Source organism: Pelobates fuscus, chromosome 3 (genome assembly GCF_036172605.1).
Source record: "Pelobates fuscus isolate aPelFus1 chromosome 3, aPelFus1.pri, whole genome shotgun sequence".
In the NCBI taxonomy this organism is placed as follows: Eukaryota; Metazoa; Chordata; class Amphibia; order Anura; family Pelobatidae; genus Pelobates; species Pelobates fuscus.
The window spans coordinates 313,919,112-313,936,802 of record NC_086319.1 but is presented as its reverse complement, the minus strand read 5'-3'; the positions used below and the strand labels follow the sequence as shown (position 1 = coordinate 313,936,802).

General features: G+C 46.8%; 1 protein-coding gene across 4 annotated transcripts in view; it reads left to right on the top strand.

The window, feature by feature from the left end:
* NTRK3 (neurotrophic receptor tyrosine kinase 3) overlaps positions 1-17,691 on the top strand; it is a 560,615-nt gene that overhangs the window by 114,638 nt on the left and 428,286 nt on the right. For all 4 annotated transcript variants that reach the window (XM_063448881.1, XM_063448879.1, XM_063448883.1 and 1 more), the window contains exon 2: positions 8,923-8,997. In XM_063448881.1, the coding sequence (XP_063304951.1) occupies positions 8,923-8,997 (75 nt within the window). The remainder of the gene's footprint in view (positions 1-8,922; positions 8,998-17,691) is intronic.

The window sequence follows — 17,691 nt, the reverse complement described above, 5'->3', positions numbered from 1 at the left end:
TGTTAAATCATGCCTTTTATTATTAGTTATTATTATTATCATTATTTATATATGCCATGTGGTTGTTGTTTTGGCCTTGCCAGCTGCCCAGCACTGATCACATTGTAATCACCATGCCTGTTATTCAGCATTATCAGGATATGTCTATCATGCTGAAAACAGGCAGGGGATGGCAGCAACAGATCACTTGCTGCTGTTTCAACTAGGAAACCCATATGCTGATATAAGTACGGATATTAGTAGAGAGTTTCCTTAGGGCTAGGGTTATCGTTAACAGTATGGGTAGAGTTATGGTAGGGTTAGGCTTAGTGCTAGGGTAGAGTTAGTTGTAGGGTTAGAATTTGCATAGGGTTAGTGTTAGACTAAAGGAACACTATAGGATCAGGACCACAAACATGCATTCCTGATGCTATAGTGTTAAAAACACCATTTAGTTGTCTTTCCCGTCCCCCTCCTTAGCCCCTTTTAAAGGTAATACAACTTACCTTATTTCCAGCACTGTGTAAGTCCGCCAGTGCTGGATCTGCCTCCTTGCTGACATCATCAGAATTTATGATTTCAGCCAATCCAATGCTTTCCCATAGGGCAATCAGCAAGGAGACGGGATGGGGCAGGGTTAAATGCCTGCAGGGATTGATTATACTTTAAGTTGTAGTTGTTCTTGTGACTATAGTGTCACTTTTAAGGTAAGGGTTAATGTTGGGTTAGGGTTAATGCTGTTTTAGAGTTAGTGATAGTGTAGGGTAAAGGTTAGGAGTAAGGTTGGGGCAGGCATACAGTTAGAGTTAGTGTTAGCAAAACTTTATTTAGAACCTGGACACATGAGACATTTAACAATTAGGACTGATACATGAAGATATCTGGATTTTAATTTTTACTTAGTTGCACTAGATGAGTAAACATTATTATAAGCAAACATTTCCTTTTTTTTTTAATTTGTAAAAATGTATTCACACCCAATGTTGTGTTATGTGTTACATATAGGATATTAAAACAAGCAATGTCTGTCCTTTAAAAATCAATATATAATATGTATGGGTGCATGTAAATAAATTCCCTTAAATTGTGGTTATTTGAGCACATAGAGCAAATTCTAGGTTTTGTTGGGGTTCAGAACTTGAACAACTGCCTCTGTCCAAGTATAGGATGATCCAACCAGAGTGAACAGTGATATAATTATCTCTACTGTAGTACATATAATTGAATGAGTTCATTTTCTTGATGCAGTCACGTCCATAAGTGCTAATCTATTTTTGATGGTGATTTCCTGCACAATATATATATATATATATATATATATATATATATATATATATATATATTTATATATTTATATTCAAAGTCAATTTAAAATTATGGACAGAGTAGCTAAAATAGCTAAAAGTCTTAGTGAATATTTCCATTCTCCTATTTTGACCTCTAATTTGAAATTCCCTTTGAATTCTCACGTTAGTGAATTACCCTATTTGCTATTCACATCTTTTTGGGAAACATGAGTAACCCCATTTGTTAACCCCTTCACTGGTGAGTGTCTTCTGAGCTTTCTCACTTCAGTCCCGAATAGAATCTAGCATAATTGTGTTTTTTTCGTTATCTTAATATGTAACTTTTCTGGTAAAATTGTTTGAAAATTAAACTGCTAAGATTTTTTTCAACCACTTATGCAATTCTCTATGGAAAGTTCATCACATTTGAATGGGACATTTGGGTGACATTATCCTGCCTCTAATTCTGTGCACTCATTTTTGATTCTTATACTTCTACTGTGCATAATTGATTCAACATTTAAATATTGTGTCTTTATTGCTCTATTCATTACCCTAATATAGTAGTTTTAATGGTGCCAAGTTGAAGGCGTTTGTGTTAAAACAAAATTTACATATTCTTTTGTTATTGTCTAAAATAAAAGCTGAGAGTATGTTTTTGCAATATATACATATAAGAAAACACCTCTTTCCAGTACATGTTTAAGCAACACTGTAGCCATGTTATGTCAACTTTAATCAGAAGCACTGCTTTTTGAGCCTAACATGATAACAGGTCACAGAAAGAAAAGGGTGCTATACCAGTCCTTAGAATGGCCGGGTTGAGCACCCTAAGAATAGTCAGGAGACAAGCCAAGTAAAGGGAGCCAGAAAACAGGAGAACGAGAAACAAGCCGAGGTCAAAGGAATGGAGAAGACGGGAAAATCGGAATAACAAGCCAAATAATCGGTAACCAGAGAGAGACGCACGAACAGACTGCAATACAGGTATCACAAGACCACAACAGGGCACTGAGAGACAGGAAAGGTAAGTATATATATATATCCTAAGGTTAATTCTGATTGGATAACTTCCAATCAGAATTAACAATCACACGTGGGAGATATTTACACCTCCCACTGTGATTATGGTACTGTGTCTTTAACGCCGGGTCGCGTGACCGAACCTGGCGTTTGCATAAATGTGCGGGCTCCCAGCGTGCAGCATTATACATGCTGCCGCTGGGAGGCGAGGAGGAGGACACGAGCGGCGCCTGGAGCAGGGAGGACGCCGCTCACTGACAGGTAGGGGAAGGGGAGACCGCGGACGGCGAGGGACAGAGGGTGAGTGCTGCAAGTGGATTGCAGCCTCCCCTTACAGCCGCCCGCAGTGCCCTGACAGCAGGTAATTAAGAATTAGTGCAAGCCTATGAATCCTGACATTCTGCAGGACATCTCAGACATGCACTCTGGGATAGTTTAAGGCACACCAATTGTGCATGGTTAAAAATGGCACAGATAAGCCAAAAGCTTCCCTAAACCTGGAGGGTTAGGCTGTCTTCAGCACTCCAGATGTTGTGGACTACATCTCCTATAACGCTTTTACAGCCATAATGTTGGCAAAGCGTCATGGGAGCTGTCGTCGAAAACATCTGGAGTGCAGAAGACAGCCTAACCTGCTCTAAATTTTAAACATTGCAAAATAGTGCACAACTGGGCTATGTAACATGTAATTGTGTATTTCCAGTATTAAAAAGACAGTTTTTCCTGTAAAAAAGGAAGTAACTTTTCCCAGGTTTGGGCTTTAGGTAAAGTTAAGGTGAAAATGATAATGATTAAGCAGGAGTAGGCAACCTTCGGTACTCCAGATATTTTGGACTATACCTCCCATGATGTTTTTCCAGCATTATGGGTGCAAGAGCATTATGGGGGATGTAGTCCACAACATCTGGAGTGCTGAAGGTTGCCTACCCCTGGATTAGGGTACCGGTTGTAATTAATACATTTTGAATAAAACTTTCTAGATGCTGATCTTTCTACTTACAATAAACTGTAATATATAATTTTTCAAGACCAGCCTTATTTGGGACTCAATTTTCTGTTACAATAAAAGAGATATACATTCATTGTTAAAAGATGGCAGCTTATTTGCTATCACTTTATCCAGGTAGAAACAATTTCATGTCAACATATGTGGTTAGACCATGGGTTCCCAATGAATTTTTGCAGTGGAACCCTTTGACTTAGTGTATCAACATCGTTGAACCCACCCCCAAAACCCATTTTTTTTGTATGTGCTGGTGTGTGTCTGCATGTCAAGGTGTGTGTATCTGTGTTTGTATGTGCCAGTGTGTGTATCTGTGTGTCAGTGTGTATGTGTGTGTGTGTGTGTGTATGTATCTGACAAACAGATACACACACTGGCACATAATGGCACACAGATACACACACACTTTGACACACAGATACACACACCTTTACACACAGTGTGTATCTGTGTGTGTGTATGTATGTATCTGTGTGTCATAGTGTGTGTATCTGTGTTTGTATGTGCCAGTTGTATGTCAGTGTGTCGTTGTGTATGTGTGTATGTATCTGACACACATATACACTCACTCCCCGCTGCGCTCCCTCTCTCCCTCCAGCCTGCGTGTTCTGTCCTGGAGGAAATGCTGTCACTTCTTCATAGCATCCCATACAATAGGGGTCCGGTCACGATCTTAGATGCCCGCAGTGCCTGACCGGACCCCTGTTTAGCAATACCCATTGGGTGGCCCTAAATGCTTGGGCCACCCGACGGGCAAATCGCTGCGGAGCCTTACTGCAGAACCCTAGGGTTACGCGGAACACTAATTGGGAAATGCTGGGTTAGACAAACAAAAAGACAAGCAAAACCTTCACAACACCTTTGGTGGAACAGGCATAGTAAACTGTCTCCTGCTGTTTGTGTGCATGTCGTTATGTTTCATTCTAAGGATTCTGTAATGTTACACCCTACTGCCCTCAAACTGTAATTCAGTATGCTGAGTGTGGGGGCTGTACCGCTGCCTGCAGAACCAAGTATAGAAACTTCATTGGATACGGAATGGTTTAGATAGCTTGAAAACTCCAGTCCCAAGGCACAAGAGGACCTTGATTAATGCTAGTTAATAGTTATTTCAGAAAAGGGTGTAATGTACTAGCCTACCCCCCCCCCCCCCAAAAAAAAAAACCATCTAGTTGTGGGTGGGGGCAGTGGTGTATTCTGGTTTTGTGCTGCCCTAGGCAGGACAAAACTCAGGCGCCCTCCTCCCTCCCCCCGCCTTCTAAATACACACACACACACACACATTCACTGACAGATACGCATACACTAACAGACACACACACACACACACACACTAACACATACACACACACACACTAACAGACACACACACACACACACACACACATACACACACACACACGGACACACACACTAACAGACACACACATACACACACTAACAGACACACACACACACACTAACAGACACACACACACACACTAACAGACACACACACACACACACACACACTAACAGACACACACACACATACGCACATTAACAGACACACACACACTAACAGACACACACACTAACAGACACACACATACACACACTAACAGACACACACACTAACAGACACACACATACACACACTAACAGACACACACACACACACTAACAGACACACACACACGAACAGACACACACTCACATTAACACTTTTTTTTTTACTTTAACTCCCCCAGCCTCTTACCTTTGGGAATGCTGGGGGGGGGGGGGGCGTCATCTTTCTCCCTGGTGGTCCAGTGGCTGCTGGGCGGTCGGGCTGATGGGTTAGGCAGGCAGGCGGCTGGTGAGGGAGCACTTCCTCTGAGCTGTCTGCTCAGCTCCCTCGCGCGCAGCACAGTGAGGCTGGGAGGGGGAGCCGGAATAAGATGTCATATTCCGGCTCCCAGCCTCACTCTGCGGCGTGCGAGGGAGCTGAGCAGACAGCTCAGAGGAAGTGCTCCCTCGCCAGCCGCCCGCCAGCGCCGCCCGACCGACCAGCAGCCCGCCGGCATGTCTGTTAGCCGCAAGGCTAACAAGTAGTGATGTACCGAACTGTTCGCTGGCGAATAGTTCCCGGCGAACTTAGCGTGTTCGCATTCGCCACGGCGGGCGAACATATGCGATGTTCGGTCCGCCCCCTATTAATTTACTAATACTAAGTAAAAATTACTTAGTATTAGTAAATTGTGCCCCTACTCGCAATACCGCGAGTAGGGGCATGTCTATTAAACAGTGAGCAGCCTGTGGCTGCTCACTGTTAAAAAAAAAAAAAAAAAAAAAAGGGGGGGGGTCCTAAAAATCACAATAAGAGGGGGACCTATTGTCCCCCCCTGGCCCCCACCCCTGAGCGGCGGGTGGGGGCCCTAAAAATAACAATTAGGGGGGACCTATTGTCCCCCCCCGGCCCCCACCCCTGAGCGGCGGGTGGGGGCCCTAAAATTAACAATAGGGGGGGACCTATTGTCCCCCCCCCCCGGCCCCCAACCCTGAGCGGTGGGTGGGGGCCCTAAAATTAATAATAAGGGGGGGACCTATTGTCCCCCCCCCCGCCCCCACCCCTGAGCGGTGGGTGGGGGCCCTAAAATTAATAATAAGGGGGGGACCAATTGTCCCCCCCCCGGCCCCCACCCCTGAGCGGTGGGTGGGGGCCCTAAAATTAACAATAAGGGGGGGGACCTATTGTGGGCCCTAAATACAAAGGGGGGGTGCCCTTGTTAACCCTTCCCCCCCCCCCCCAAAAAAAATGATCTACCTACCCCCCTCACCCTAAAAATAATGAGGGGGGGACCTTTAACTAAAACCCTGTAAAAAAAATAGATAAAAACAACTTACCATTTGATGTTTTCTTTCTTCTACAATCTTCTTTTTTCAGCCCCAAAAAAGGCCAAAAAAAAAACCCATAATAACCGACGCAATAAAAAAAAAAAAAAAAAAAACGACCGCACAAAAAAATAATCCATCTGCACCCATGGAGGGCTCCGCGCAGACTGAGCTCTGCAGGGCGGGGGAAGGCTTATAAAGCCTTGCCACGCCCTGCAATTAGGCTAAGAACACTCTGATTGGCTGGTTTAAGCCAATCAGAGTGCTCTTTGTCATTTTACACAGCGTGGGAAAACTCCAAAGAACTTTCCCACGCGTGTAAAATGACACAGAGCACTGTGATTGGATGGCTTGAAATCCATCCAATCACAGTGCTCTGTGTCATTTTACACAGCGTGGGAAAGATCAATTTTCCCACGCTTTGTAAAATGACACAGAGCACTGTGATTGGATGGATTTCAAGCCATCCAATAACAGTGCTCTGTGTCATTTTACACGCGTGGGAAAGTTCTTTGGAATTTTCCCACACTGTGTAAAATGACAAAGAGCACTCTGATTGGCTTAAACCAGCCAATCACAGTGTTCTTAGCCTAATTGCAGGGCGTGGCAAGGCTTTATAAGCCTTCCCCCGCCCTGCAGAGCTCAGTCTGCGCGGAGCCCTCCATGGGTGAAGATGGATTATTTTTTTGTGCGGTTGTTTTTTTTGTTGTTTTTTTTTTATTGCGTCGGTTATTATGGGTTTTTTTTTGGCCTTTTTTGGGGCTGAAAAAAGAAGATTGTAGAAGAAAGAAAACATCAAATGGTAAGTTGTTTTTATCTATTTTTTTACAGGGTTTTAGTTAAAGGTCCCCCCCTCATTATTTTTAGGGTGAGGGGGGTAGGTAGGTAGATCATTTTTTTGGGGGGGGGAGGGTTAACAAGGGCACCCCCCCTCCCTTTGTATTTAGGGCCCCCACAATAGGTTAATTTTAGGGCCCCCACCCACCGCTCAGGGGTGGGGGCCGGGGGGGGACAATAGGTCCCCCCCTTATTGTTATTTTAGGGCCCCCACCCACCGCTCAGGGGTGGGGGCCGGGGGGGACAATAGGTCCCCCCCTTATTGTTAATTTTAGGGCCCCCACCCACCGCTCAGGGGTGGGGGCCGGGGGGGGACAATAGGTCCCCCCTTATTGTTATTTTTAGGGCCCCCACCCACCGCTCAGGGGTGGGGGCCGGGGGGGTCAATAGGTCCCCCCCTTATTGTTAATTTTAGGGCCCCCACCCACCGCTCAGGGGTGGGGGCCGGGGGGGACAATAGGTCCCCCCTTATTGTTAATTTTAGGGCCCCCACCCGCCGCACAGGGGTGGGGGCCGGAGAGGGGGAGGACAGTAGGTCCCCCCTCATTATCTTTATGGCCCCCACCCGCCGCCCAGGGGTGGGGGCCGGGGGGTGGGACAGTAGCCCCCCCTCATTATCATTATGGCCCCCACCCGCCGCACAGGGGTGGGGGCCGGGGGGCGGAGGACAGTAAGTCCCCCCCCTCATTATCATTATGGCCCCCACCCGAACCCAGGGGTGGGGGCTGGGGGGGGAAGGAGAGTAGGTTTCCTCCCCCCCCTTCAACCACTATTGTGGGTTTTAAAATTCGCCTGCCTATTGAAGGCTATGGCGGTTCGCACGGTTCGCAGGTTCGCGAACATTTGCGGACGTTCGCGTCCGCCGTTCGCGAACCGAAAATTTTATGTTCGCGACATCACTACTAACAAGACATTTGCCTTGGGCATTTGGGGGCGGCTTTTTTTGCCGCCCCCTGGAAAATGCCGCCCAAGGCAAATGCCTTGTTTGCCTCGCGGCTAATACGCCCCTGGGTGGGGAAGGGGTAAAGGGGGTAGACCTACCCTGAAAGGAGGTGAATCGGCTCAAATTACTAGTGGGTCAGCCTGGCATTAATACATGCAAGAATACCTATCAATCGAGAAGACTATGACATGCAGGGAGCACTATTTCAGTGTTCTCTGCCAGCTTCTCTCTCCCTAGCATAATGTGAGCATGTCTAATGATGCACTCACACTTCACTTTTTGAGGACAGGTCCTTGTAATCCTCAAAAGTAGGACACCAAGGAACAAAGTTGCGATTGAGAAAAGCAGGACTGTTCCACCGAAATCATGTACTAAGGTGTGATGCTCTGGAAACGTTTCTCTAAAGTGACAGAAATCTTAATGTATCCTGTGATGTGGAAACTAAACGTTAGTTTGCGTACTGTGTTTTTAATGAATTAAACTTTAATTTAGCTCTATAGGATACCATTGAATAGAATAAGATGATTCCCACCCGAGTGAACAGTGATATCATTATCTCTGCTATAGTACATATCATGCAGTGGGTTAATTTTCTGGATGCAGTCACGTCAGGAATTTTTTATGAAAATGAACATGGCAGATGTTTTGGTGACATGATCGGAAGAAAAGTTCTTAAATGATTGTCTTTACAAGATTCATTTGCGTCACATTTACATAAGACAGGTCAGTTTTCTGATGCTACTGTATACAATTGCATAATAAATGCAAAAAAAGAGAGCTTTCAATGTGACACAGATGTGATCCGCTGCAGTAATTGTAAATTTTCTATAGTCCTGGCATCTGTGCTACTGCTTTCACTCACAGAAACGGCCGGTTGATTTTGGCACATTTAGTTTTTTTCTTTGTATATGTATCCCAGCATCCATAAATGTGTCTTATAGTGGCTCTTAATTATAATGATGTCAGGTGGCTAAAATAAGTCTTGCTTTTCTTTACAGACACATAGAAAACTGGAAAGGTCTACACACGTTGAATGCCGTGGATATGGAACTATACACTGGACTCCAGAAACTGTAAGTATAAATATACATTTTATGTTGTATGTGTATGCAAATGAAATGTTTTTTTTAGCTATTGTTTACTTTTTAAATGGTCATCAAGTTTGGTGGCAGACCTGGCCTGAACAGACTAGCAAGTCAGTGACATGTTTGGGTATGAAGGTGAAAAGTGGTGTGATGTGTGAACTCAGGAGGGTCCATCTGCAAGCTAATTAAGGGCAAAAGGCATAATGAGGAAAAATGAGGAAAAATATAGATAGACAAATAAAAAAATGAAGCACTATTAGTAAAAAACAAAAGAGCAAGATGGGTAGCCAAGAAGAAAGGTGGAGTGTTTAATTGAATTTCTATACAATTAATTAATTATTACTCAAGTTAGCCTTCTTACATATGACACAAGATAATGTGAACAGCGATAAAGAGCAAATTAATAAAAGAAGAAGAATGTTGACTAAAAATTTTACAAGTATTAAAAATGAATTCACCATTCGAGAAGAGTTTGAACTAAGATAAAAGACTAACAAAGGTATTTAGATAGTAATGTACATCAGGTACTGACAAAGATAAATCAAGATTTCAGCTTAGTTTAGAAGATAGATGAAACAGTCATTGACCTGGCAGAAGAGATATAATAATGTAGGCATAATGATACTATAATTGGTGACCTACAAATCCCCAAAAAGTCTGCTATTGAATGATGGCTTCACTTGACTGTCTTATAAATTTCTAATATGCCATTATGAAGGATTTGCAAGGAAGGAGCTATTGTGCCTCAAAGGCCTTTTATAATCTTCATTGCCTTCTCTTATGCTAAGGTTTATAAAAAAAAAAAAAGTTTATAGATTTTATGTTTTGTTTTTTTCACCCAATGGCAACTCAACTTTCTCCAAACTGGAACTCCATTTAGTGTATCTCGATGTTTTACAAAGATATTTTAAAAACAACCCATTAATTGAAGGAACACTATGGTCACCAAGACCACTTCATCTCAATAACGTGGTCTGGGTGCAGTGGCACAATCCTTTAAACCATGCAATGTTAAACATTGAAGTTTTTGAAAAACTGCAATTTTTAAGACCACCTATAGTGGCTGTCAATATGACAAATACGTCTGCTGCACTGACCGAGAAAAAACATGACACGGAAACCCCCATAAGAAAGTGTTTCTGTGTGGATGTTTGAATGCGTGCAGTGCCCACCAATAATTCACATTAGGTCCGCAGTGCTCCTCTATAAGGAGCATTAAATTGTACCATCATGGAAGAGGCCTCCTCCATGACATCAAATGAGGTGGAGAGGTAAGCAGTACTAAGTGAGCCAAGGGAGAGACCTGTCTAGGAGGACATGCCTGTATAGCTAAAGCTATAATGTTTCTTTAAAGTCCAATAACAAATTTTGAGATTCACACAAGGCAATGTAAGTACATACATATGATGAACAGTTGGACACATTTTCATAGACAGGGATCAAACACTATCTAAGATATAAATGCATGATAAATGTTTATATATATAGAATAACAAACAATCACAACTTATGAGATAAATACCTTCATCAAAAAACTTACAACCAATGAGGAAGATCTCAAGATAGATTTATTGTAAATAACAAACAGGAGTCCAGGTTTCCAGTGGGCTAACAGAGACTAGTTAAATGGATGGACATCATGTTTAAATAAAAAGCTAATAAACCAATTAGCAGGTGATTAAAAAAGCATGATAACATAGACGAAGCTAACATAATGTAAATGTTCTGGTTGAGTTGCAAAACAACAACAAACATAATTTATAATTAGTGATGTCGCGAACATAACATTTTCGGTTCGCGAACGGCGAACTTCCGCAAATGTTCGCGAACCGGGCGAACCGCCATAGACTTCAATGGGCAGGCGAATTTTAAAACCCACAGGGACTCTTTCTGGCCACAATAGTGATGGAAAAGTTGTTTCAAGGGGACTAACACCTGGACTGTGGCATGCCAGAGGGGGATCCATGGTAAAACTCCTATGGAAAATTACATAGTTGATGCAGAGTCTGGTTTTAATTCATAAAGGACATAAATCACCTAACATTCCCAAATTGTTTGGAATAACCTGCTTTAAAACATCAGGTATGATGTTCTATCGATCAGGTAGTGTAAGGGTTACGCCCGCTTCACAGTGACAGACCAAACTCCCCGTTTAACGCAACGTAAACAACCGCAAACAGTCCATTTGCACAACCGCAAACTCCCCATCTGCACAAGGTTGGATACCAAGCTAGCCCTGTCCCGTTCCTTGGCCTCACTGATGTCATTGAAGGTCTCTTCCTCCACCCAGCCACGTACAACACCAAGGGTCCTCGAAAGGTGACAACAAGCCCCCTGGGACGCCTGCTGTGTTTGGTCTTCCACCTCCTCAAAGCCACCTTCCTCCTCTGACTCCTCTTCTTCAGACTCCTCTCTCTGCGTTGCCTCTCTCTGCGTTATTATAAGGTGTGTTAATTAGTACTATTCCTATCAGTTTAATCCCTGTTACGTCCCCTATCTGGTGACGTGTATATAAGGCATCGATTTTAGGAAGCGGGAGATGGAAAAAGATGCTTGGTCTGTCCTCCTACTTCAAATTTGGGGCACTGCACATGCAATCTAATGTGCCACCAGATAGGAGTGGTGTGTTAAGTAGTACTATTCCTATCAGTTTAATCCCTGTTACATCCCCTATCAGGGGACGTGTATATAAGGCATCGATTTTAGGAAGCGGGAGATGGGAAAAGATGCTTGGTCGGTCCTCCTACTTCAAATTTGGGGCACTGCGCGTGCAATGTAATGTGCCACCAGATAGGAGTGGTGTGTTAAGTAGTACTATTCCTATCAGTTTAATCCCTGTTACGTCCCCTATCAGGGGACGTGTATGTAAGGCATCGATTTTAGGAAGCAGGAGATTGAAAAACATGCATGGTCGGTCCTCCTACTTCAAATTTGGGGCACTGCGCATGCAATCTAATGTGCCACCAGATAGGAGTGGTGTGTTAAGTAGTCCCCCTCATCATGCCTTTTTTAGTCGAATGTATCGCCCACTGTCAGTCCCTTCGGGATCCACCCCATATTCATCTTAAAGGACCACTCTAGGCACCCAGACCACTTGAGCTTAATGAGGTGGTCTGGGTGCCAGGTCTCTCTACGATTAACGAGCATGTTTTCCTGGCACTATAGTGGTCCTTTAATAAAGGTGAGGTAATCTAGACTTTTTTGACCTAGTCGACTTCTCTTCTCAGTGACAATACCTCCTGCTGCACTGCAGGTCCTTTCTGACAGGACACTTGAAGCGGGGCAGGCCAGAAGTTCTATCGCAAATTGGGATAGCTCAGGCCACAGGTCAAGCCTGCACACCCAGTAGTCAAGGGGTTCATCGCTCCTCAGAGTGTCGATATCTGCAGTTAAGGCGAGGTAGTCTGCTACCTGTCGGTCGAGTCATTCTCTGAGAGTGGACCCCGAAGGGCTGTGGCGATGCGTAGGGCTTAAAAAGCTCCGCATGTCCTCCATCAACAACACGTCTGTAAAGCCTCCTGCCCTTGCCGGCGTGGTCGTGGGAGGAGGAGGATGACTTTCACCTCTTCCCCTGTTAGATTCCCGTTGTGCTGTGACATCAGTGGCGGATCCAGGGGGGGGGGCAACGGGGCAATTGCCCCCCCCGAGAAAATTGACGGTCTCCCTCACCCCTGCGAGCACATGCAGGTGCCTGCGGACTGGGGAGGGAGATCAGAGATCTCCCTCCCTGTTCCGCAGGCACTATGCTGACAGCCGGCAGGGGAGAGGGAGAGGGAGGAGAGAGGACCCGGGATCTCTGCCTGCAGCTCCTCCGGGTCCTCATCTCGCGAGCTTGGAGCGTTGCCGCGGTAACCCCAAATCTCGCGAGAGTGAACTCTAGCCCGGGAGCTATGGGCTAGAGTTCACTCTCCCCACTGGGCCACCAGGGAATCACCCTCTGACCACCAGGGATCAAGAAATGTCCCCCCTCCTCCCGGCAAAGGTAAGAAGGGAGGGGGGACATCAATATTTATTTAAATTAAATAAAAAAAAATATATATATTATTAAAAAAGAAAAGCCCCCCTTCCCTTATCACACACAATCTACACACATACACTGCCCCCATACTGCCCCCATACACACACATTGCCCCCCATACTGCCCCCATACACACACATTGCCCCCATACTGCCCCCATATACACACATTGCCCCCCCATACTGCCCCCATACACACACATTGCCCCCCATACTGCCCCCATACACACACATTGCCCCCCATACTGCCCCCATATACACACATTGCCCCCCCCATACTGCCCCCATACACACATTGGCCCCCATACTGCCCCCATACACACACATTGCCCCCCATACTGCCCCCATACACACACATTGCCCCCCATACTGCCCCCATATACACACATCGCCCCCCCATACTGCCCCCATACACACATTGCCCCCCATACTGCCCCCATACACACATTGGCCCCCATACTGCCCCCATATACACACATTGGCCCCCATACTGCCCCCATACACACATTGCCCCCCATACTGCCCCCATACACACACATTGCCCCCCATACTGCCCCCATACACACACATTGCCCCCCATACTGCCCCCATATACACACATTGCCCCCCCATACTGCCCCCATACACACATTGGCCCCCATACTGCCCCCATATACACACATTGGCCCCCATATTGCCCCCATATACACACATTGCCCCCATACTGCCCCATATACACACATTGCCCCCCATACTGCCCCCATACACACACATTGCCCCCCATACTGCCCCCATATACACACATCGCCCCCCCATACTGCCCCCATACACACATTGCCCCCCATACTGCCCCCATACACACATTGGCCCCCATACTGCCTCCATATACACACATTGGCCCCCATACTGCCCCCATACACACATTGCCCCCCATACTGCCCCCATACACACACATTGCCCCCCATACTGCCCCCATACACACACATTGCCCCCCATACTGCCCCCATATACACACATTGCCCCCCCATACTGCCCCCATACACACATTGGCCCCCATACTGCCCCCATATACACACATTGGCCCCCATATTGCCCCCATATACACACATTGCCCCCCATACTGCCCCCATACACACATTGGCACCCATACTGCCCCCATATACAAACATTGCCCCCATACTGCCCCCATATACAAACATTGTCCCCATACTGCCCCCATATACACACATTGCCCCCATACTGCCCCCATATACACACATTGCCCCCCATACTGCCCCCATACACACATTGCCCCATACTGCCCCCATATACATACATTGCCCCCCATACTGCCCCCATACACACACATTGCCCCCCATACTGCCCCATATACACAAATTGCCCCCCATACTGCCCCCATACACACACATTGCCCCCCATACTGCCCCATATACACACATTGCCCCCCATACTGCCCCCATACACACACATTGCCCCCATACACACACATTGCCCCCATACTGCATACACACACCTTGCCCCCCATATACACACATTGCCCCCCATACTGCCCCATACACACACGTTGCCCCCATACTACCCCCATACACACATTGCCCCATACACACATTGCCCCATACACACATTGCCCCCATACACACATTGCCCCCATATACACACACTGCCCCTCATACACACATACTGCCCCCCATACACACATACTGCCCCCCATACACACACACTGCCCCCCATACACACACACTGCCCCCCATACACACACACTGCCCCCCATACACACACACTGCCCCCCATACACACATACTGCCCCCATACACACATACTGCCCCCATACACACACACTGCCCCATACACACACACTGCCCCCCATACACACACACTGCCCCCCATACACACATACTGCCCCCATACACACATACTGCCCCCATACACACACACACTGCCCCTCATACACACACACTGCCCCCCATACACACATACTGCCCCCATACACACACTGCCCCCATACACACACACTGCCCCCCATACATACACTGCCCCATACACACATATTGCCCCCATACACACATACTGCTCCCCCATACACACACACACACTCTATATACATACACTAACCCCATACACACACACTGCTCCCCATACACTGCCGCCCCATACACACACGTTGCCCACACTCACACATACACTGCCGCCCTCACTCACACACTACAACCTTCACACACACACACTGCTCACACACTGTCCCCCTCACACACACACTGCACCCCTTACACATTGCACCACTCACACACACCACTCCTACTACAGCCCCAGTTCCCAGCAGACCTCAGGTAAGTTGTCAAACTGTTCTTAAACGGTTTGACTACTTACTCTGGGAGGGGTCCCGCCACTATTGACACCATAACCACTACACTGAGCTGTAGTGGTTATTGTGTCTGGATTATTTCTTTAAATAATCTACAAGTGCCCCTCCCGAGATCAGGCTCTGGATCCGCCACTGTGTGACATCACCCTTATACGCTGTGTAAAGCATGCTTTTTAATTGATTTTGGAATTGCTGCATCCTTTCCGACTTGCCGTATTTCGGTAACATTTCAGGCACTTTATGCTTATACCGGGGGTCTAGTAGCGTGGACACACAGTACAGGTCGTTCTCCTTCAGCCTTTTTATATGAGGGTCCCTCAACAGGCACGACAGCTACTTATGTCCTCTTCCTCATCCTCAGTGATCTCTCTGAAGGTATGTTCTTCACCCCAGCCACGTACAACACCACGGGTACCAGATAGGTGACAACGATCACCCTGGGATGCCTGTTGTGGTTGGTCTTCCTCCTCCTCCTCAAAGCCACATTCCTCCTCTGACTCCTCTTCCTCACAATCCTCTTCCAGCATTGCCACAGGTCCAGCAAGCGATGTTGATAAGGCTGTTTCTGGTGGTGATGGTGACCACAACTCTTCCTCTTCATGCTCATCTACGGCCTGATCCAGCACTCTTCGCAGGGCACGCTCCAGGAAGAAAACAAAAGGTATGATGTCACTGATGGTGCCTTGGGTGCGACTGACTACGTTTGTCACCTCCTCAAGAGGAAGCATGAGGCTACAGGCATTGCGCATGAGCGTCCAGTAACATGGCAAAAAAAATCCCAGCTCCGCAGAGGCTGTCCTAGCACCCTGTCATACAAATACTTGTTAACGTCTTTTTCTTGTTGGAGCAGGCGGTCGAACATTAGGAGTGTTGAATTCCAACGTGTCGGGCTGTCGCAAATCAAGCGCCTCACTGGCATGTTGTTTCGCTGCTGGAAATCGGAAAAGTGCGCCATGGCCGTGTAGGAACACCTGAAATGGCCACACACCTTCCTGGCCTGCTTAAGGACGTCCTGTAAGCCTGGGTACTTATTCACAAAGCGTTGCACGATCATATTACACACATGTGCCATGCACGGCACATGTGTCAACTTGCCCAAATGCAATGCCGCCAACAAATTTCTTCCGTTGTCACAAACCACTTTGCCGATCTCCAGTTGGTGCGGAGTCAGCCACTGATTCACCTGTGCGTTCAGGGCGGACAGGAGTGCTGGTCCGGTGTGACTCTCTGCTTTCAGGCAAGTCAATCCCAAGACGGCGTGACACTGCCGTATTCGGGATGTGGAACAGTACCTGGGGAGCTGGGGGGGTGCCGTTGATGTGGAGCAAGACGCAGCAGCAGAAGAGGACTCAGCCGAGGAGGTCCTTGACAGACACTTGACTGTGGGCAGATGAGCAGGAACTGCTCAAGGCGAGAGACGGAGGGACGGATGGTTGAGAGGGGGCAAGGAGGACAGCAGTGGTTAACGTGGCTGAAGATGCAGGACCAGGAGGAGGATGGCGGCTTTGAGTTTGTGTGCTGCTTGTACTCATGTGTTGATCCCATAGGCGTTTGTGATGTGCGTTTGCAAAGCAGTTGTACCTAGGTGGGTGTTGGACTTCCCACGACTCAGTTTCTTTTGGCACAGGTTGCAAATGGAATCGCTGCTGTCAGAGGCAGACACACAAAAAAATGCCACACTGCTGAGCTCTGCAATGACGGCATTCTGGTGGTGGCAACAGCATGCGTTGATTGGCGTGCTGTCTGGCTGACCCCGGGTGCTGATGCATGCTGTCTGACTGTGCCACTAGCTCCTTGCGACGACCTCCCCTGCTTCCAACTCATCTCCTCCTCCTCCTCTCTGTCTCCCAATCTGAACTTTCCCCCTGTTCTTCTTCTCTTCTAGTGGGCACCCACGTGACATCCACGGACGCATCGTCATCATCAACCGCTTCACTTGTATCTGACAACTCAGCAAAGGAAGCAGCAGTGGGTACAACATCATCATCATCACACCATACGTGTGTAATGCTGCCTGACTGAGACATATCCCTGTTATCTACATCCTCTGGCAATAATTGTTTTGCATCACTCATTTCTTCCAACTGATGTGTAAATAATTCCTCTGACATACCAAGTGAAGCGGCTGTGGTGCTAGTGTTGGTGGTGGTGGCAGGCAGGCGAGTGGTAACTTGAGAGGTGCCCGAAGCTAAGCTGGAGGAGGATGGTGCGTCGAGGTTCCGAGCGGAAGCTGTAGAAGATTGGGTGTCCTGTGTTAGCCAGTCAACTATGTCCTCAGAACTTTTCAAGTTCAGGGTACGTGGCCTCTGAACACTGGGCATTAT